Source organism: Pochonia chlamydosporia, chromosome 1 (assembly GCF_001653235.2).
Source record: "Pochonia chlamydosporia 170 chromosome 1, whole genome shotgun sequence".
NCBI classification, from domain to species: Eukaryota; Fungi; Ascomycota; class Sordariomycetes; order Hypocreales; family Clavicipitaceae; genus Pochonia; species Pochonia chlamydosporia.
This window is the reverse complement of record NC_035790.1, coordinates 4,917,695-4,934,092: the sequence shown is the minus strand read 5'-3', so window position 1 is coordinate 4,934,092 and position 16,398 is coordinate 4,917,695. Positions and strand designations below refer to the sequence as shown.

At 52.1% G+C, this 16,398-nt stretch overlaps 3 protein-coding genes across 3 annotated transcripts; all 3 read right to left on the bottom strand.

The window, feature by feature from the left end:
* Window positions 1-123: 123 nt before the first annotated feature.
* Window positions 124-2,452, bottom strand: VFPPC_13037 (U-box domain-containing protein; the record flags this gene model as incomplete). Its single annotated transcript, XM_018290814.1, has 3 exons — window positions 124-1,801; window positions 1,859-2,382; window positions 2,450-2,452. 3 exons carry the CDS (start codon window positions 2,450-2,452, stop codon window positions 124-126), a joined length of 2,205 nt encoding a protein of 734 aa, XP_018149688.1.
* A 5,765-nt stretch (window positions 2,453-8,217) lies between these two features.
* VFPPC_01284 (Acyl-CoA N-acyltransferase) lies at window positions 8,218-9,476 on the bottom strand (the record flags this gene model as incomplete). The annotated part of the gene is made up of 3 exons (XM_018281139.1): window positions 8,218-8,832; window positions 9,004-9,313; window positions 9,397-9,476. The coding sequence occupies 3 exons, from the start codon at window positions 9,474-9,476 to the stop codon at window positions 8,218-8,220; spliced, it is 1,005 nt and encodes a 334-aa protein (XP_018149687.1).
* An 813-nt stretch (window positions 9,477-10,289) lies between these two features.
* VFPPC_01283 (ankyrin repeat-containing domain-containing protein) lies at window positions 10,290-13,365 on the bottom strand (the record flags this gene model as incomplete). Its single annotated transcript, XM_018281138.1, has 2 exons — window positions 10,290-11,922; window positions 12,059-13,365. 2 exons carry the CDS (start codon window positions 13,363-13,365, stop codon window positions 10,290-10,292), a joined length of 2,940 nt encoding a protein of 979 aa, XP_018149686.1.
* Window positions 13,366-16,398: the final 3,033 nt, after the last annotated feature.

Genomic DNA, 16,398 nt, shown 5'->3' with positions numbered 1-16,398 from the left:
TTTACATGGACGGATATGCATGAGTTTGTAAATATATATACAGCCGAGATGATAAAAATGGTATTATTGGATGAATTATCAGGTACGACAAGCCGGCTTGGATACCAAGTACAAGTACATAAATCAAGCTGAATCAACGCCAACATGCTGCGCCATACGCATCACGATACTCCGTAGCGGTACACCGCTGTAGTCCATGTCCATGCTCCTCGACTGTGCTGCGCCCTTGAATCCACGGACCAAACCGCTGGTATTATCGCGGTCAACGCCTCTCCCTTCAACAACGCCAAACTTATCCACGCCCAGCTGAATCAGACTCTTGCCCACGCGGTTGTAATCGCCAAAGAAGTGATGCGCACGAGCGTCATTGCCCGTGGTGAGGCCGTGGCCAAGCGTCACGCCCCATGTGCCAGATACGCGGAGGGCGTGCGATCTAGAGTTGCTGTCACGCTGGAGCATGACGGAGTACACGGATCCGGTGTATCGAACGGAGCCTTCGGCCAAAAAGGCCGGGAAGTCCCAATTCTTGCCGTCCAGCGAAATGGGATGCCAGGGCGTGACGAGCAGACTCCCCACGCGGCAGAGCGTCTCCTCCTGAACGGGCGTCTTCAACACCATGGCCACTTTGCGGATGCCGGTCGGTGTGCGGACCTTCATGCCCCGTCGGAGGCGGCGAATGTGCACCATCCTCCCGGAGCCTAGTTCCACGGGTGTCGAGCCCGCGAAGCATACGCCGGAGGCGTTGCGGTACCGGCTCATGTTGACGGGTGCGTAGTAGCTGGCGGAATTGGAGTAGCCGCCGTATGAGCGCCGGGCGGTAGGTTCAGGAGGCGGCAAGTTGTCAAAGGTGTCGTTGAGGCGGTCCCGGCACGCTATGAAGAGAGGGCTGTCGGTGCCGTACTGCAATGCGCCGGGGTCCTTGAACGAATTGCATATTTGTCGGGAGTGAGCGTTGCAGTAGGACGGGAGGTAGTGGACGCCCCATTTTTGGAGGAATTTGATGTCGTTGATGGCTAGGGAGATTTGACCCTGTGGCTCCGGGCCGCTGAGGTCTTGCATGAGGGAGAGGTTCTTCTCGTCATCGAAGTCCTTGGCGGGGATTTCGGAAATGAGTTTGACTAGCTGCTTCTTGTATTGATCGTGACGGCCCAGGTTCGGACGGTGTTCGGCGTCAGTGCCGAGGGGAAATATTGATGACAAGAAGTTACATATCTCGGCTCGGGACTCGTGGTAGGCGACCTCGGCGCTGGACATACTCGACGTCTCGAGGATGCTGGCTCCCGTGGCGATGACAACGGGGCTGCTGAGGATGTTCGGTCCGTGAATCTTTGCCTTGGTGTATGAGAGGGAGGCGGTTACAACGGGTGCTTGGTCGAGTCGTCCTACGGCGTGCTCAAGTGAGGGTTCGGTGACGCGAAGGAATACGTCTCGCGACTGGCCGAACTGCAGATTGCCCAGGGGAATTTTCAAGGTCGTCTGGCCCCTGCTTCGAGATCCGGCTTCTTCTGGTTGCTGCTTTACCACTGTCTGCTCACCGACCTCTTGCAACTCCATGGACTTGGGGTACGTCAGTGTCAGTGTAGCGCCAGTTGCAAAGGTTGCCTGCAAATTCGCAACTGCATGGACAAACACCGTGCCAATCATCCCCGCGTCGGGGATGAATGCGTAATTACCGTGGCCGAATTCTGCTAGTGACTTCAATAAGCCGGACCTTAGGCCGTATCCGAAGCCAAAGGTGTGAATCGACGCAGGAAGAGGTGGTAATGTCTTGAGCTTGGGAATGTAGCCTTGCGGGGGGCACCTACGTCAAACGGTTAGACTATTATTTATGCTTGAGGTTGAGGATATGGGAACTTACATATGATTAGGCATCCCATCTGTGAGCACCATCATGGCACCAACATTTCCAATTTTCAGTGACTCAGTAAAAACGCGGATGCCATCGTGAATGCCGTGCCACAGGTTCGTACTTCCATTAGGCTCGAGGGCCTTGATCTTCTTCCGAGCTTCCTCCTTCTTGTCGATGTCCATGTACGTAAGGGTCTGTACAATAGTGGATTTCGTTGAGAAGCTGACTATCCCCAGTCGGTCTTTGTCATTCAAGGTTTCAATGATGGTGAGAGCGGCGTGCTTGGTTAAGTCTAATACAGTGAGTCCCGTCTTTTCATTCTCCCCTGGAACAGGAGCATCATCTTCCATGCTGGTGGACACATCGATAACAAGGACAATGTCACATGGGACGTGCTCGATCTGTGCTGCTGGCGTTCTCGGCGGGATCACCTTGACGACAACTGACTCCCTCGACGGCACTGGGTGTAGTTGAAGGGCTGCTGAATCTGGACCAGGGCCATTCGGCTGGTCAGCATTTCGGATTGGGACTCTCTGCGAGCATGTTAGTTTGATTTGAACAACTGGAGCCGTTCAGGCTGGTCAGGGAGGAATTACATACCATTGTGCAGTATTTGTTTGAGGAGATAGCATAAAAGAATTGGTTCTTGTCGCGGCTTCGACTGTTCTGTTCTTGTCTCGATCGTATCGCGGCAGAGTATCTTGGTGAGATCACAGGAATCAAGAGTGTAGTGAATCCAGTCCGACAAACACCAACAGCGAGCCCAACACCGAGGCCTTATTATATGCCAAAGACTTGCGAAAGTGTTCGCCCCGAACTGCCTCGCAAACCTTGTCCGTGATATATATTTTGTCAGAATATGCCACAAACAATGCCCAAAGTCAGCCTCCCTCAAACTGGAATAACGGCAGCATCACGGCTACTTGTATGGGATCCTCCGTGGCGTAAGGGGGCTTTTTATTCTGGGCAGCTTCGTTTCCCCACACAGCGTTGGAAATGACCATTTTAGTGAGGGTCACTGATTGCTGAGGCGTCTCAGGCGTTGTTCAGGGCAAACTCATGGCCAAGTCGCAGTCGTGTGTGAGTCGGAGTCGCAATGAACACATTTGGCGGGCCAAGCTGCCAGAGTACCAAGCTGAGATTGTGCTGCCTCTTGGTAGCGCACCTTGGCGGTACAAAGTTCGGGCTTCTGGATGGGACTTGAATGGATCGGAGGGCCAAATCTCCGGTGTTTATGCTATGCGAATTGCCCAAAAAGGCCATTTTCAGGGTCCATCGGCGTTCTGAATGGCAGAGATGCGTAAAGTGGCCACCCAGGCAGACCTCAAGGCTTCCTGGGCTCAAGACGAGGCACGACAGCCGGAGCAGGCATGGGAGATGTGGAATTGTGGGGGTTGAAGGAGTTTGGCCAATGATCGGTCTGAACTGGGAGGGGACTGTCTAAAGCACAGCCCTGTTTTTGGCACTGGTCCCACGTCACCGTCACCGTCACCCTCTGCGAGTTGCCTCTCACTCAGCTCACAGTTGAAACTTGAGACACTGGGCACGTTCAAAAGAGGATGGTAGATTTCGGCTATTTTGAGCAATGTCCAGACTGGAATTGATGGAATCACGGGCTCGCTCAACCTCAGCAGCAGAGTTGAATAAGCGTGTGTGCAGAATATTCCATTTCGGCAGTTACTGTTCCCTCATCTGAGGGAAGGTACGTGTGAGTGCCTCGCGATCAAACACGCTTTGACTCAAATCCGCCCATTCATTGATGTTCTTACACTCTCAACCTAACATTCGTCATTCGCTTCCAGCCGAACAAGCGCCGTTTCGCGAATTCTTCTCCCAGAGAGGAGCCTTGTCGCACTGAACCCGCTCCGCCTGGTGGTTTTCCTCGTCATTGTTCATGCTGAGCCAGGCATCATGATATGAATACGGTGCACGCGCCTCCTTCTTAGGCATTTTCAAATCCAAGGCTGTCCATTACGTGGATCATTTGCAAAGGTCGCCTTCGAGGCATTATTGTTCGGGTATTCCATTTCGCGGGCAGTCTTCCGTGGTGCTGATGAATTGCCGTGTCAATCTTGGCCGTATTCAAACTGGCCCATCAGGCAGTGCAGCGCTCAATGCTTTCCATTTTCAGAGACGAAGACTTGGCTTTCCAAAATAACTGGCCTCGAATTATGTCAGCACCAGCCACGGCATCTTCGTCACCCATTCTCCGTACGGAGTACTCCATAGAGTTAGCTCAGCACACGACCAGCTTGGACTCTCGGCAGAAACTGGAATAAGCATCCAGCAAACCATCATCATCAAAATTCATCCTCCGACGCCAAGCATCTCCAGACTCTGTTCCATGGTCCAGATTTAGAAGACGCCCGTTTCACACAAAGGTGCACCCCACCATCACATGAAAATGGCTGGAACGCAGCTGTGCGTCTGGTGTGTATGGTCGATGCTGGACAGCCTTGGATCAACCCAACCAAGATTGCACAAGAGTCGAATTGATGGTGTCTGCAAGAAGCCAGCTTAGCTTCAACTTGACAGCAGGCTGCAGCCCCAAGCCAGCGCCATGCAGCTAATTTGCTACCGAGAAACCCCATCTCTCGTCGTCGATACTATTTTGCGCCTCTGCGGTGGTCTGGGCCGGTCGGCCCAAGAGCCGCTTGCTGCTCATCAAACCCCAACCCTCCAATTACTACTCCGTATACCCTCGTTCTTTTCGCGGGGTTCATGAATCTCGAACGAGTGATATACCTTGAACTCGACGATAATATTTGCCAACCATCAGGCCATTCGTCGACAATCTTCGTTTCCGGTTCAGGGAGCTTTGAGCTCGGGTGTTACAAGACTGCTGAGCATATGGCTCAACCTTGTGAACCCAGCCTATCCAATGGAAACGGCAGGACCTTGGAGACTATTTTCATCAAAGCCAAGCCAAAGAAGTCGTCACTGCGCATTTCAAGCTCTGACTGTGAGAATGAACCTTCTAACCTAGGACAAGAGCAGCACTCCACCCTGTCAGATCCCCATCCGTGCGTGTGCGTGCGACCATCTGGAGAAGATCGTCAACTCGCGATGGACCCTAGATAAATGGGTTCGGGGGGAAGGAAAAACTAATCAGCTATCAATACAACAAGTTGGATGGAGCCTGGATGCAATAATATGGCCCTGCCGCTCAGACGAGCATCCCAGACATAACAACGAAGGGCGGGACGATTCTCCAATCCAAAATGCAGGACACCCTCTCGCGGCCTTTCTTCCTCGAGGTAAACTCAAGCAACGCGAGCTTGATAGGTCAAAACGAGGGGAATGAAGGCGTCTTGTCGGCTTCTACACGCCCGGACTCTGCTGGACCCCGCAAAATGAGCCAAACAGTCTACCACGGCTTTTAGCTTTTGAAGACAGACAAACTCAAAGCTGGGACATACATTCTCAGCTAGCTCGCACTCAGTAGCACATGCTAGTCCCGCCAGTCCATCCAGATGTGCATTTCCTTAGAGTCCCTTGTGGGCCAGTGGCGTCATTAGTGCAGCATCCCGTAGCATTGGTGTTGTTGATGGCGCCGGGTTCCAGGTCGCAGGTGGGAAGAAGACGCAGGAGACAAATGCTTGGCTTGGCTGGGTCGGTGGTTTCAGCCAAAGTCGAGATCTAGAGCAGGTCAAGTGAGACAGACCATGACGGCACACAAGAGACAAAAAAGTTTCAATTTTTGCCTGGCCGTCATCGCTGTGCGACGTTGCCTTGCCGTTCTCGATATTACAGTTTCGCCATGACGAACAGTGCCTGGCCAGAAGCAAACGCATGAGAGAACGAATAAAAATCGGAACGAGCAGGCCTTGTGAGCAGCAGCAACATCAAATCGCGTGGGCAGCGAGCGTACCGCCGAGCATCCGCAACACCAGTGTTCAGATTGGCTTCGCCTTCTACTGTACTGCAATTCGCCACGAGAGAACATTGAAGAGGAGAGGAGTTGTGCAAGTGGCCATTTCAGGCCGTGTTGTTCCGAAATACGGGCCAGACTGGAGGGCATCCTGTACCATACCGGACATGCCAGTGACACATGGAAATGGCCACTGGTGTAGGCGCCGTTCAATCAAACGAATGCGTTGGTGTTGAAGCAGTCACTTGGTGGTGACTGGTGGTGACTCTTCATCTCACCTCACACCAGGATATCATGACACTGGCACCACACATCGTGGACAGAGTACGGATACTCGGTGCGAGGACCAGCAAATAAGGTCCTTTGGGTCCCCATGTCACCGTCTCCATCAAAAATGTGCTCCGTAAGGGGCCCCTGTCCCCAGTCGCAGGGTTCTGCATGTCTGGCTGCAAGATTGTCTCCCGACATCGAGCCTCCAAGTCCAGCCCCCGTTCTGTTCGCGGCCGACAGCCAACCAGAAAATGGCGCTTGGATGAACTGCATCCTCTTCCGCCACCATCCCAAGCCAACCAGAGCCAACCAAGGCTAACCAAGGCCAACCAAGGCTTGGAAGCCTGGCCATGACAGACGGAAATGCGTCATGGCATCTGCTTGGCTTTATCGCAGCCTTCTCCTGCGTCGAGCTCCCTTGACCTTGTATTGACAACATGGCAGCACCAGCGGCACGGCGGGCGGCGGCACCTCCAAGCTCCACGGCGGCCTGGGTCGAGTCTCGTCAATTCATTTTATTTTGTCTGTCCGGTCCATCAGATCAGTCTTTTCCCACACTGAATTCGGCACATTCTGTCAGATTTCCCGCCTTCGCTTTTACACGGTCTATTTCCCCTTGTTCTCACTGGTCGCCTTTGGTACCATCTGGACGCCTCAAGATGATGTTGCCCCCGCTTCAAGTACTGCACTGCACAGTAGTTTCGTTCCCTTGAATGGCATGGAACGAGTGTGACGTCTTGGTGAAGCTTTGAGAAACCAAAGCTCCTGTCCCTGAAATGTCCCATTTTGAGTAGCTCTTGAACTCAAGGCACCCACCACCATCACTCCTGCTCCTCACACTCATACTCACACTCACACACCACCGTACACCAAGAAGACTCGACACCCCCCCTTCTCACTTAAGCATCCAGCCAGGCCGTCTGGCTCCTCCTTATAAGTCTCTCCTTCTCCCCCGTAAAGTTAAAAAGAAGCCTTCTTTCCTCCCTTTCATACCATTTTCTCCCACTCTCATCTTCTCTTTAACTTGGTCTTTGGACTTGAACTTGATATCACAAAGTCATCCTCTCAAGCGCTACTCGCTACTGTCAGCCATTTGAGCCTCACTTTCACAACGCACACCAAACCACAACGCAAATCCAACCAAAAACTCCCCATCAAAATGCCCGCCTACGAGTACTGCTGCAAATGCGGTGGCATGATTGTCATTAGCACCACCTGCAGCGCCTGTGGCCACAAGCAATGCAACAACTGCCCTGCTTCCTAATGTGCACATCTCGCACATGTTGAGCGTCGAGGTCCGCCAAGACACCAGTGGCCTACGAGACACGGACCTCGCCAAGGCGACGAGCCGAGCCTCGTTGCCACTGCTCACAAAATAACGACGAATTCTACAGATGCTCCCATCGCAAAGACTCTTGACTATCCTCCTCAGCAGGACTTGAGACGACACGAAGCATCCATTTTTCGTTTCTGCGACGCATCATGGCTCCTACGGTACACGAAATATTTCGCCGCGTTTGATTTCCAGCCTACTTTTGTTTTTCCTTGTTACCAAAGCCGTAATCTACGGCTGCGATACCCCCATCAATTGTAACGAAGCAAACGCCATTTTTTGAGTCTTTTTTTTTTTTTTCCTCTCAGCACCGCCTCTTATTTTCTCAACTCTTTTTTTCCTTTTCGCTTTATTCCAAGCCTTGTCACGCATGTATCGACCGACGTGGGAAGGTGGCGCAGACGGCGATGGTGGCCCGGGATTGACGACGGATATTCCGTTTTCTCGCACTCGCACGCAAACAGACAATGTCAATGGATTACTCGGTTGAAAGGGAACGGGGACGTTTGACTGGCGAAAGGGTTTATCATTGAATTCTTGGTGTCCTTTTGAACTTTTGTCTCTTCTTTAATTTTCCCACCGGCGCAGGGACCTTGTTTTCATGAATTGTACCATTCGTCCTTGTCGACATGTACCATGTATTTCATTATCTGCACAAGAGGGCCTGATAAAGGGCTTCAGATATCATGACTAGTGTAGCCCAGCTTTCCAGTTAGACTCTGGCAAAGGAATAAAAAAAACTCATTACCTAGCTGTCTTTCTTTCATTCATATGCGATGTGCACCTGGTGCGCCTTGTGCAATTTGTCTTGTCTTTTATTCATGACGCTTGTAGCAAACTCCTTCATCTAACCAACTCCATAACCACCATCCAACTATCTACACTCCATCTTCCTCAATAGTCCCTCACCATAGTAATATTACTACTCCTCACCTCCCTCTTCTTCACCCGAAACCCCAACTTCTCATAAAACGGCACAACCTTTGCATTCGACGCCCCCACCCCAATCCAAATCCCCTTGCTCTCACCAAACTCCGAGTCCGTCTTCCTCACGCTCTCCACAAACAAATCAACCAACTTCCTCCCCCATCCCTTGCCCTGCCACCCATCCAGCAAATCCACATGCATCGTCGCCCTGTACCCGTCCGCCAGCAAATCCTCATTCCCATCCACCAGCAGCCAGTGTCCCGACCACGCCGTCTGCGCCAGCGCATCCTCCTTAAACTCCCCGTCCACCACCCACGGCAGCTTCCTCTCCATCTTGTACGTGTCCGCCCGGGGAAGCTCCCCTGCCGGCTCCAGCACCTCGCGGACGTAGTCGTCGTACCGGGCCTGAAAGGCGTATATGTCCGGACACCCGATGCAGTAGCCTACCGCTTTGCCGGTGCCGTCGTCGAGAACGAAGCATGTCGAGGGGGAGAGGTGCGTGTACTGATGGGTCCAGATGTAGGGTGCCCAGCGGCGGAGGGGCTCTGACGTGGATACATTCTCTGGAAGAGTTTCGCGACACTATTCACCTGTTAACTTTTGCGGAGGAAGTGAGTTGGGGAGGGAGATTTACAATGTGCGCCGTGGCATCAAAGTCACTCTTTTGGTAGGGTCGTATAAACGCCATTATCGCAATGCTGTAATCAACGTACGGAGTAAAAATGTAAAATAAATCGATACATTGTATTTTGCCGTGCAGTCCAGTCTTTTTAAATCATGCACAAACTTGGAATGTAACGAAGCTACCTTTCCCCACGCTACATCTCCTCCACTCTCACACCCCCACGTTGCAAGGCTTCCTTCTTCAAAAAAAAAAGATGACCTGACTTTTTGTCGCCGACTACGCCGATGGCTGATGGCTGATGCAGCGGGGCGATTCTTGTTTTCCCCCGGCCCAGTTGAATCTGTGCAATGGGTTTCAATATTCCTGTATGGGGGAGGTAACGAACTGGGCGGAAGGCTGAATTCCAAGCATGGGACTTGTCTTGTGCAGGCACTGGGCCTTTTTGCAGATATATTGATCTTGCAGTTAGTTATATTGGACAATAGTGTGCGGCTGTATGGTGTGACTCTGAGATAGAAAGCCATTCAGCTGCCAATGTAACTTTATGCAACTTATCAATGACTTGGCCTTGTTCCGCTTGACCGGCCCGGAGGTCCACCATTTGCGAACTTCCCCGATGGCCATCGGTTCATGACCACGGGCAAATATCTCACTAAACACAACACAATACAACACGACACATCACATTCAAACTACTCAATTTTGAAATTTCGTCAATTGCTTGTGTATGTATATATGTTCTCTGCTCAATACACCAGGAATGTCCATCTTATTGTTTCACGAACCCCATAGGACCCCTTATATGCGACTTGCAATATCCTCAAATTAAATGTTGCGCCTTGTCCATTCTTCAAAGACCTTTCCTTTTTTTTTAATAATCGCTCGAGTATGTCCCGACGCCAAAAGAGTAGATCAAAGTCCAGCCTGATCTTTGATTCCAGGAGGCGTCCTGATTGTTGGCATACAACAAACGTCCCGTCCCCCAGAAAAACAGCAAAACACACATTTATAAACGTAGTGCTAAAAACACACAAAATGATGAGGAATAAGTATTTGAGACAGAAGAAGAGAGATGAGACGAAGAAAATGAGGAGCAAAGAAAGGGCCAAATTCGGTCGCTAGCGGTGCACTGCGTGCCGTTCATACATGATTTCGTCCAACCTGGGCTGAAGAAAGGCCGTCATTCGTATTACAAAAGAGTTTGTCCTTATAAAGCGTAGGCTCGCGGATGCTAAAATACGTCGTGACATCGGCAAAAGGGGTTTCCAGGGTACTCGTCATTGTCACACGTCGCGGAAACCCCTTTTCGCTCACAACGCAACAAATATGTGAGAAGGAAGAAAAGTAATGTGTACAGAGGTCTTTGATTTTGGTGAAATAAGTATTGCTGATTCAAACCACATGCCTTGATGATTTAAATCATGCCTCCAGGTAGACTGGCGCTTGACATGTTGGAGGGCGGCATCCCTGGTCGGACAATGCGAGGGGGGCTTTGCCTGGGCGGTCCTTTCATGGGCATTCGGCCTCTGTAGAGTTCGGGGCTGCCATCGTCGTCTCCGGCATATCCATCTCCCGCGGCATACGGTCCGTTATGGTGGTGTAGTCCCGGAGCCTCGTCACCTTGTCTCGGGAAGCCGTTTTTTCGTCGCGGGTTGATTGGCGGTAAAGGTGGTGCCGCTGCGCTGCCATGCAAGTTTGGAGTCGATGCAGCAGCACCGAGCAGGCTGCCGCTACGACTTCTGGAATAAGGAGCCGAGTCTGGCTGTTGGGGAGACTGCATGCCGGGGGGGTAGTACCTGCCAGGGGCCTCAAATCCCCCGACGCTGTGGCTTGGGCTCATTCCGACTGGTGAATGCCCAGAGGCCATGTAGGGAGACATGCCAGGTGACTCCATGGGCTGGCGTCGCAGGTCTGGCCCCGGGGAGCCGTTCACACCTGGCCGACCATAGTGTTCTTCGAATGTCGCTGAGCCGTTGCGAAGTCGGGGGCCACGGCTATAAGCGCGACCACCATTGCTGGCTTCAGAACCACTTCGCTCGCGCTCTGAGGCGGCTCGAGAACCTGCTCTAGATCGACTTCCGTAACTCTCACCGTCTCGAGGCATTCGATTGAAAATCGCAGGTGGCGGTCCATTCTCATATGACGCTACCCGACTGTTTGGTGGGCGTTCTTGACCAGGGCCGGGCTTCTGGGTATGTCGCTGTTGTACTTCCAGCTCCTTCATCTTCTGTAGCTCCCGGCGTGCTTGACGGAAGGCCTTGAGGCCCACGTGGACATTCTCCTCTTTTTCAACCGGAGATGCTTCGCTTGGCTTGCTGGCAATTTCGCCGTTACGTGATCCTGCCCGGCTACTTGAAGCTTTTCTTGGGGAAGGCGATGTGCCCAGTGTATTAGGTGGCGATCCCGAGGACTTAAGGGTCTTGCTGCGCCCACGCTCCCTCTCGGCCTTCTCAAACAGCGATCCTCGGCTTGATTTCGACCTTAGCATGCCGAGACCGCCTGACCTAGACGTAGCCAGCTCCTTGTTGTGGTCGGACTGAGGGGGAGTGGGAGGCGCAGAACGCTCATGATCGGACTCAACATATGTTGTCAGCCGCTCACGAACACGCCGGGCACCATCTGCCAGGTGCTGGGCAAAATCATCCAGGTCTGCTGTGCTTTCGTCGGTGACATCATGGACGCCATTTCTCACAGGAAGCACGGCTCTGCTCTCAGTGTCGCCAGACTCTACTTCATGGTTCATCGGTCCGTACACGGAGGATGCGTTGCTATCGTGCCGAAGGTGTTGTCGGACCATGCCACTTAAACCTGCATTGGGGCCCAGAGTGGGGGAATCTTCTGGGGGTTCGGTCCGTGAAGCTGGGGAAAGAGAGTCACCATCCTCAGAATCTTTGGGAGATGTCAGTGACAAGGGGGTTGGAAGGGCAGATTTGCGAAAGGCAGGATGATCGTGATCATCTGGTCGCTCAATCGTGAGCTGAGGGGTGGCCGCCGGAGGAATGACTCGGTTGTCCAAGGAGCCATCATCACTATCGTCGAAGAATGTGCTGCCATGATTCTCGTCGAGCGTCCGTCGTGGTCCCAGGAAGTGTCATTTTCGGAGCAGCCCTCTCTGTGGATGGTCTTTGGGCTGATGATGACCGTGACCTGCCTCCAACGGAAGAGGCTGCCGACTCGGTGTACCTGGAGGTGGATGGATCTCGACCTTGCTGAAGCTGGCGTTGTCTTTGTGCGTAGCGAGATTCATCATATTGCATTGCAGGTCGATTAAATACCCCCATCGCTGTTGCCTTACCACGGTCGTTGGGTTGGATGGCCAGAGCGGGATGCTCCTCGTGTTCACTAATAGGCGGGCTCAAAGGGGGACTCGCTACAAAGCTAGGCTTTGATTCTTGTCTCGTGAATTTGCTGGTTGAATCGGCAGGACTCGTTTGAGCTGAAGTCATCATAGACGGACTAAAGGATCGCAGATTAGGCGCGCTGGCCTTGGATAGGATGGGGCGGCGATCTGAGCTACGATCGCCAAATGCTGTGTTTGTGGGTGAAGTAATTGATGACATTGGATCTGGGGTCCGTGAACCAAAGGGGCGTTGCCGTGACAGAGTATCCATTCTTGACACTGCGGAGGACTGTTGGTCGTGCAAATCTTGGTTCAAGCCCTGTTCGTAAAGCCGGCGAGTTCGAGTGACACTTCGCTCAAGACCTGCCAGGTGATTGCTGGATTGACTGTCTTTGATTGAGGATGGCTGAGAGGCGATTGATGTGGCCGCCGTTGAATTTCGGGCCCCGGATGGAACTGATGATGTAGTCGAACTGGTCTCACGACGTCGGTTGTAATTGAGAGTTGATTCAGCGTCCAAAGCATCGTTGTTCCGATCTTCTTCCATTGATTTGCGTTCCTTCTCCGCTTGCCGCCATTTCTGAAATGAAGATTGGGCTACATCGTCGTCATAGAGGGCTCTGCCAGTCATACCAGCTTTAGAACCGGCTGTAAGTTTGTAGATTTTCTGTCGGCCACCAAAAAGGTTGTTGCCCTCTGTCGGTTTGGAGCGGCCCATTATGCTACCTGTCGTTGAAGATGCATCATCCGACTGATACGGGTCGAATCGGCCCATACGAGGTGCTTTCAACGATTCAATTTCGGCAATGTCATCAAGTCCGGCCCCGAAGCCGCCCAAGTCCGCCAGCCGTGACTGTCGCTTTGGGAAAAGGACACTGTCATCGCTGGCCTTACCGAGCTTGCTATTCGGGTCATCTTGTTCTCGAAGCATTGAAAAACGGGCTGACAAGCCTGTCATTAGGAGGCTAGTACGAAAATCATCACTAGGTGGCAAGGCTGCGGCGAGGTCGATCTCCTTCTTGGGTTCGTCATCTTGCGTCTTCTTCTTGCCAAACATTCGGAATGGACCAGACGGTTCGGTATCTATCGATGGGCGGCCACCAATAGAGTTGTCATCCCGGCCCTTCTTCTTGTTTCGAAAGCGATTCATTGCGGCGTTTTGTTGATGTTTTGCCCAATTCAACAAAGCGAACAGACGTTATTGTGAGGCAAACTCTCAAAAATAGGGCCAGCAATGTTACAATCCTTGGTATTTTTAATTCATGGAAATGGCAGTATAACCGTGGTCGTTGAGCCCAAGTGATCGGAGAAGGTGCGGGCGGCGGCGTTGCACTGTTGCAAGTCAATTGTTAGATCAAAGTTCACAGGTAAACATGCACGCATTCCCCTGGTGCAGCCATAGTATCAAGCACCACAAACCAACAAGACGTTGACGAAACTCAAGTCTGTGCTTTGGTGCAGATTTATTGGCACAACCCTGCGAGAAGAGGCGGGTCATCCTCAACCTTTCATGGCAGCAACAGGTTCTCAGTATCAACGAAATATTATTGACGTACCTGCGAAAAGAAAAATAGGTCCGGGCAGTGAGCTGGATTCCTCAAACCAAGAGCGGTGGTTTTTTTTGGCATAAATGAAGTCGATCGGTCCTTGTAGAAGCGCTTGAATTCTCCTGAATGAACGTGTCCCCTCGTTGCAGTTGGAACTTTGCGATTGCAAAGGGGTATGGGGTGCCGTCCGTAGACTCCAAGCGTTTGCGAGAGAAGTAGAACTGTGAGCGGCTCTGTTCCAGAACTGACGGTGTTCAACAGCTTCACAATATCTCTAATTGCAATGTTGCCACGACAGGGTCTTTGCCGCGGTAGACAAGAGCAATTAGAAGCAATGTGATGTTCTGTGCAGAAAGGGCTCTGGAGAGAGTCTGGCTGGAAATCCAGAGCAGACGATCCGTGGTTTACCAAGCGGGAAACTGGCGTGTGGAGTGCTGCGCTGCGCGGCAAATGATGACTTGGAGGATGTCTCAGCTATCGGCCCAACCAGTCATTCTCGGCGAGGCGTGCTGCCAGGCGATGTCACGACTCCAGTCAAAGGGGTAACAAGCAACGCTGGTCGAAAATATGGTGATCGTTTGGGGCGTGACAGGAGGGCGAAATGTTTCGTGGCCCAAGTGTCGTTTGGATAGGCGAGGTATCGAGCAGATTCACAGAGAGAAAAAAAACTGAGGGATGTCGGGACCGATGAGGATGGCCAAGAGCTTTTGATGGGGAGCAAAAGCAAAAGCAGGGGATTCCGACACAGAGAGACACCTGGGAACAAAACGTCCCAGCGCGACCAGGGGCTCAGAAATTGGCAAGCGGAGCGACAACGTAAAAAAGATAGATGGTTGAAGGGGGGTGTGATGAACCTGGTTGAACCTGGTCAACGGGTGGCGCCCGTGCCTGGTGGTGGTACCTGAATAAAAGCAAGGTACTAGTTGAGTTCTTGAGCCAACCAATCTGGGGACAGACTAGTTGCGTTCTAAGGACTGGTGGTGCTGGTGTGTTCGCTCTAAAAATTCGTGATGGTGTGTGGATTGCAGGAGGTTGACGTCGGGTTGACGTTGAGATGTGTATGGAGTATGTAAAACTGCTTTTTGGTGCAACGAAGCTGGTCCTGGTCAGGATGGTGGTGCTTTTTGCTTCGTCGTGACGAGGACTGGGATCAATTGATCAAGGACACGACGGGGCCTGGCTGGACCTTTTGGTTCCAGTTAAGAGTTGAGGGGAAAGAGCGGGAAACAGAAGGAAGGTGAGGACAATGAAGGCGACCAGACGGTGACATGTACCAGATTTGACATACCTGGTACTTTACCAGACTCATGTTCATCCGACGTCTGGTGCAATCAATTGATGTTCCCGATGGAGCGAGTGCCTACTTGACCGTGCAAAAGGTTTAGTTCCTCAGGTAAAGTAGCGGGTATCGCGAGGTCTGGCCTGGTACACATTGTACATGTAACACTCATTGGTCGAAGACATCGGGTACCTGCTTCTCGGCTTCGGCCACCATCTCTATCCTGACCATTTCCGTACATACTAGGTACAAAACGCCAACATCCTGCATGGCAGTGACAAGATTGGTAGAATTCGGGTTTGCTGTTAATTTGGCTCACCAGCCATGTCAAACGGTTTGACATGACGGCAAGGTACACAAGCACAAAGAATATGTCATGGCGCCGATTCTTAGGAGACTAGAACGTGCGCCGCATATTAGGCGTTGCACACGGATATACCCCCCAGATCCCATGGCGATGTGACGACGGCACAGAAGGGGAGAAATTAGTAGATCCTGACGAATAGGCCAAGAGCATTGAAAGGTCTAGTGGCACAATGTCGGAACAGTAACGTCTGGTACCAAGAAACGCTGCCTCTAGGACCAAGGCATAACGGCACTCAAGAATGGTGTGGCTTCGTTCAATGTTGTGTGAGACTCGGAGAGTGCGTGAGTGACCAGTGCAGACTCCAGGTTCGGACTGATGCCTGGTGGGTGATGACGGGAGCCACTGCCTCCGTTCGGTTAATTTTGACAGGAAGCTGGATCGATTGATGCCTTGATCCCGATTGAAGCCTTGTAAAGCCTGGTTCTAACTACCTAGGTACGGAGTACCTAGGTAGAACTTAGAACTTTAGAAGTTAGGTCCCCTTCCGCAGCGAGTATATTATGCCCTGTGCGAGGCGTACTTTGCGCAAGTATGGAGTCAAGTACATTGCCGACAACCTACATATGTACCGACCCCAAGACCAGAGGAAGCAATTTACCCTCAAAAACGTAGAACGCTGGTCCATGTCGAAAGTACACATACACTTGATATGATGCGTCTGCCACACTGCTCCTTCGTCTCCTTGTGCATCACAGTACTTGTCATGTTGTGCGATTCCCGAAAAGTGCTTTTTGGACCACCCAAGGAGGTTGTTCAGAAGACTTCAATATGCGGAGCCATCGAGGAGCACTTGAGGAGCCACTTAACACCAATTGCGCAGTTTCCTCGACACATGCATGGAGCACTTGAGGCTGCAAGTGCTCCCAGCCGTACTGTCTGGTGCAACACTGAACACCAGCAACAGCCAACAGAAATTCTCATCTCCCCCCAGCGGGTCCCCCATCCGGCCCCCTCCCATTTCCTTTTGGCCCCCCTGTGGTGACCTCCAGT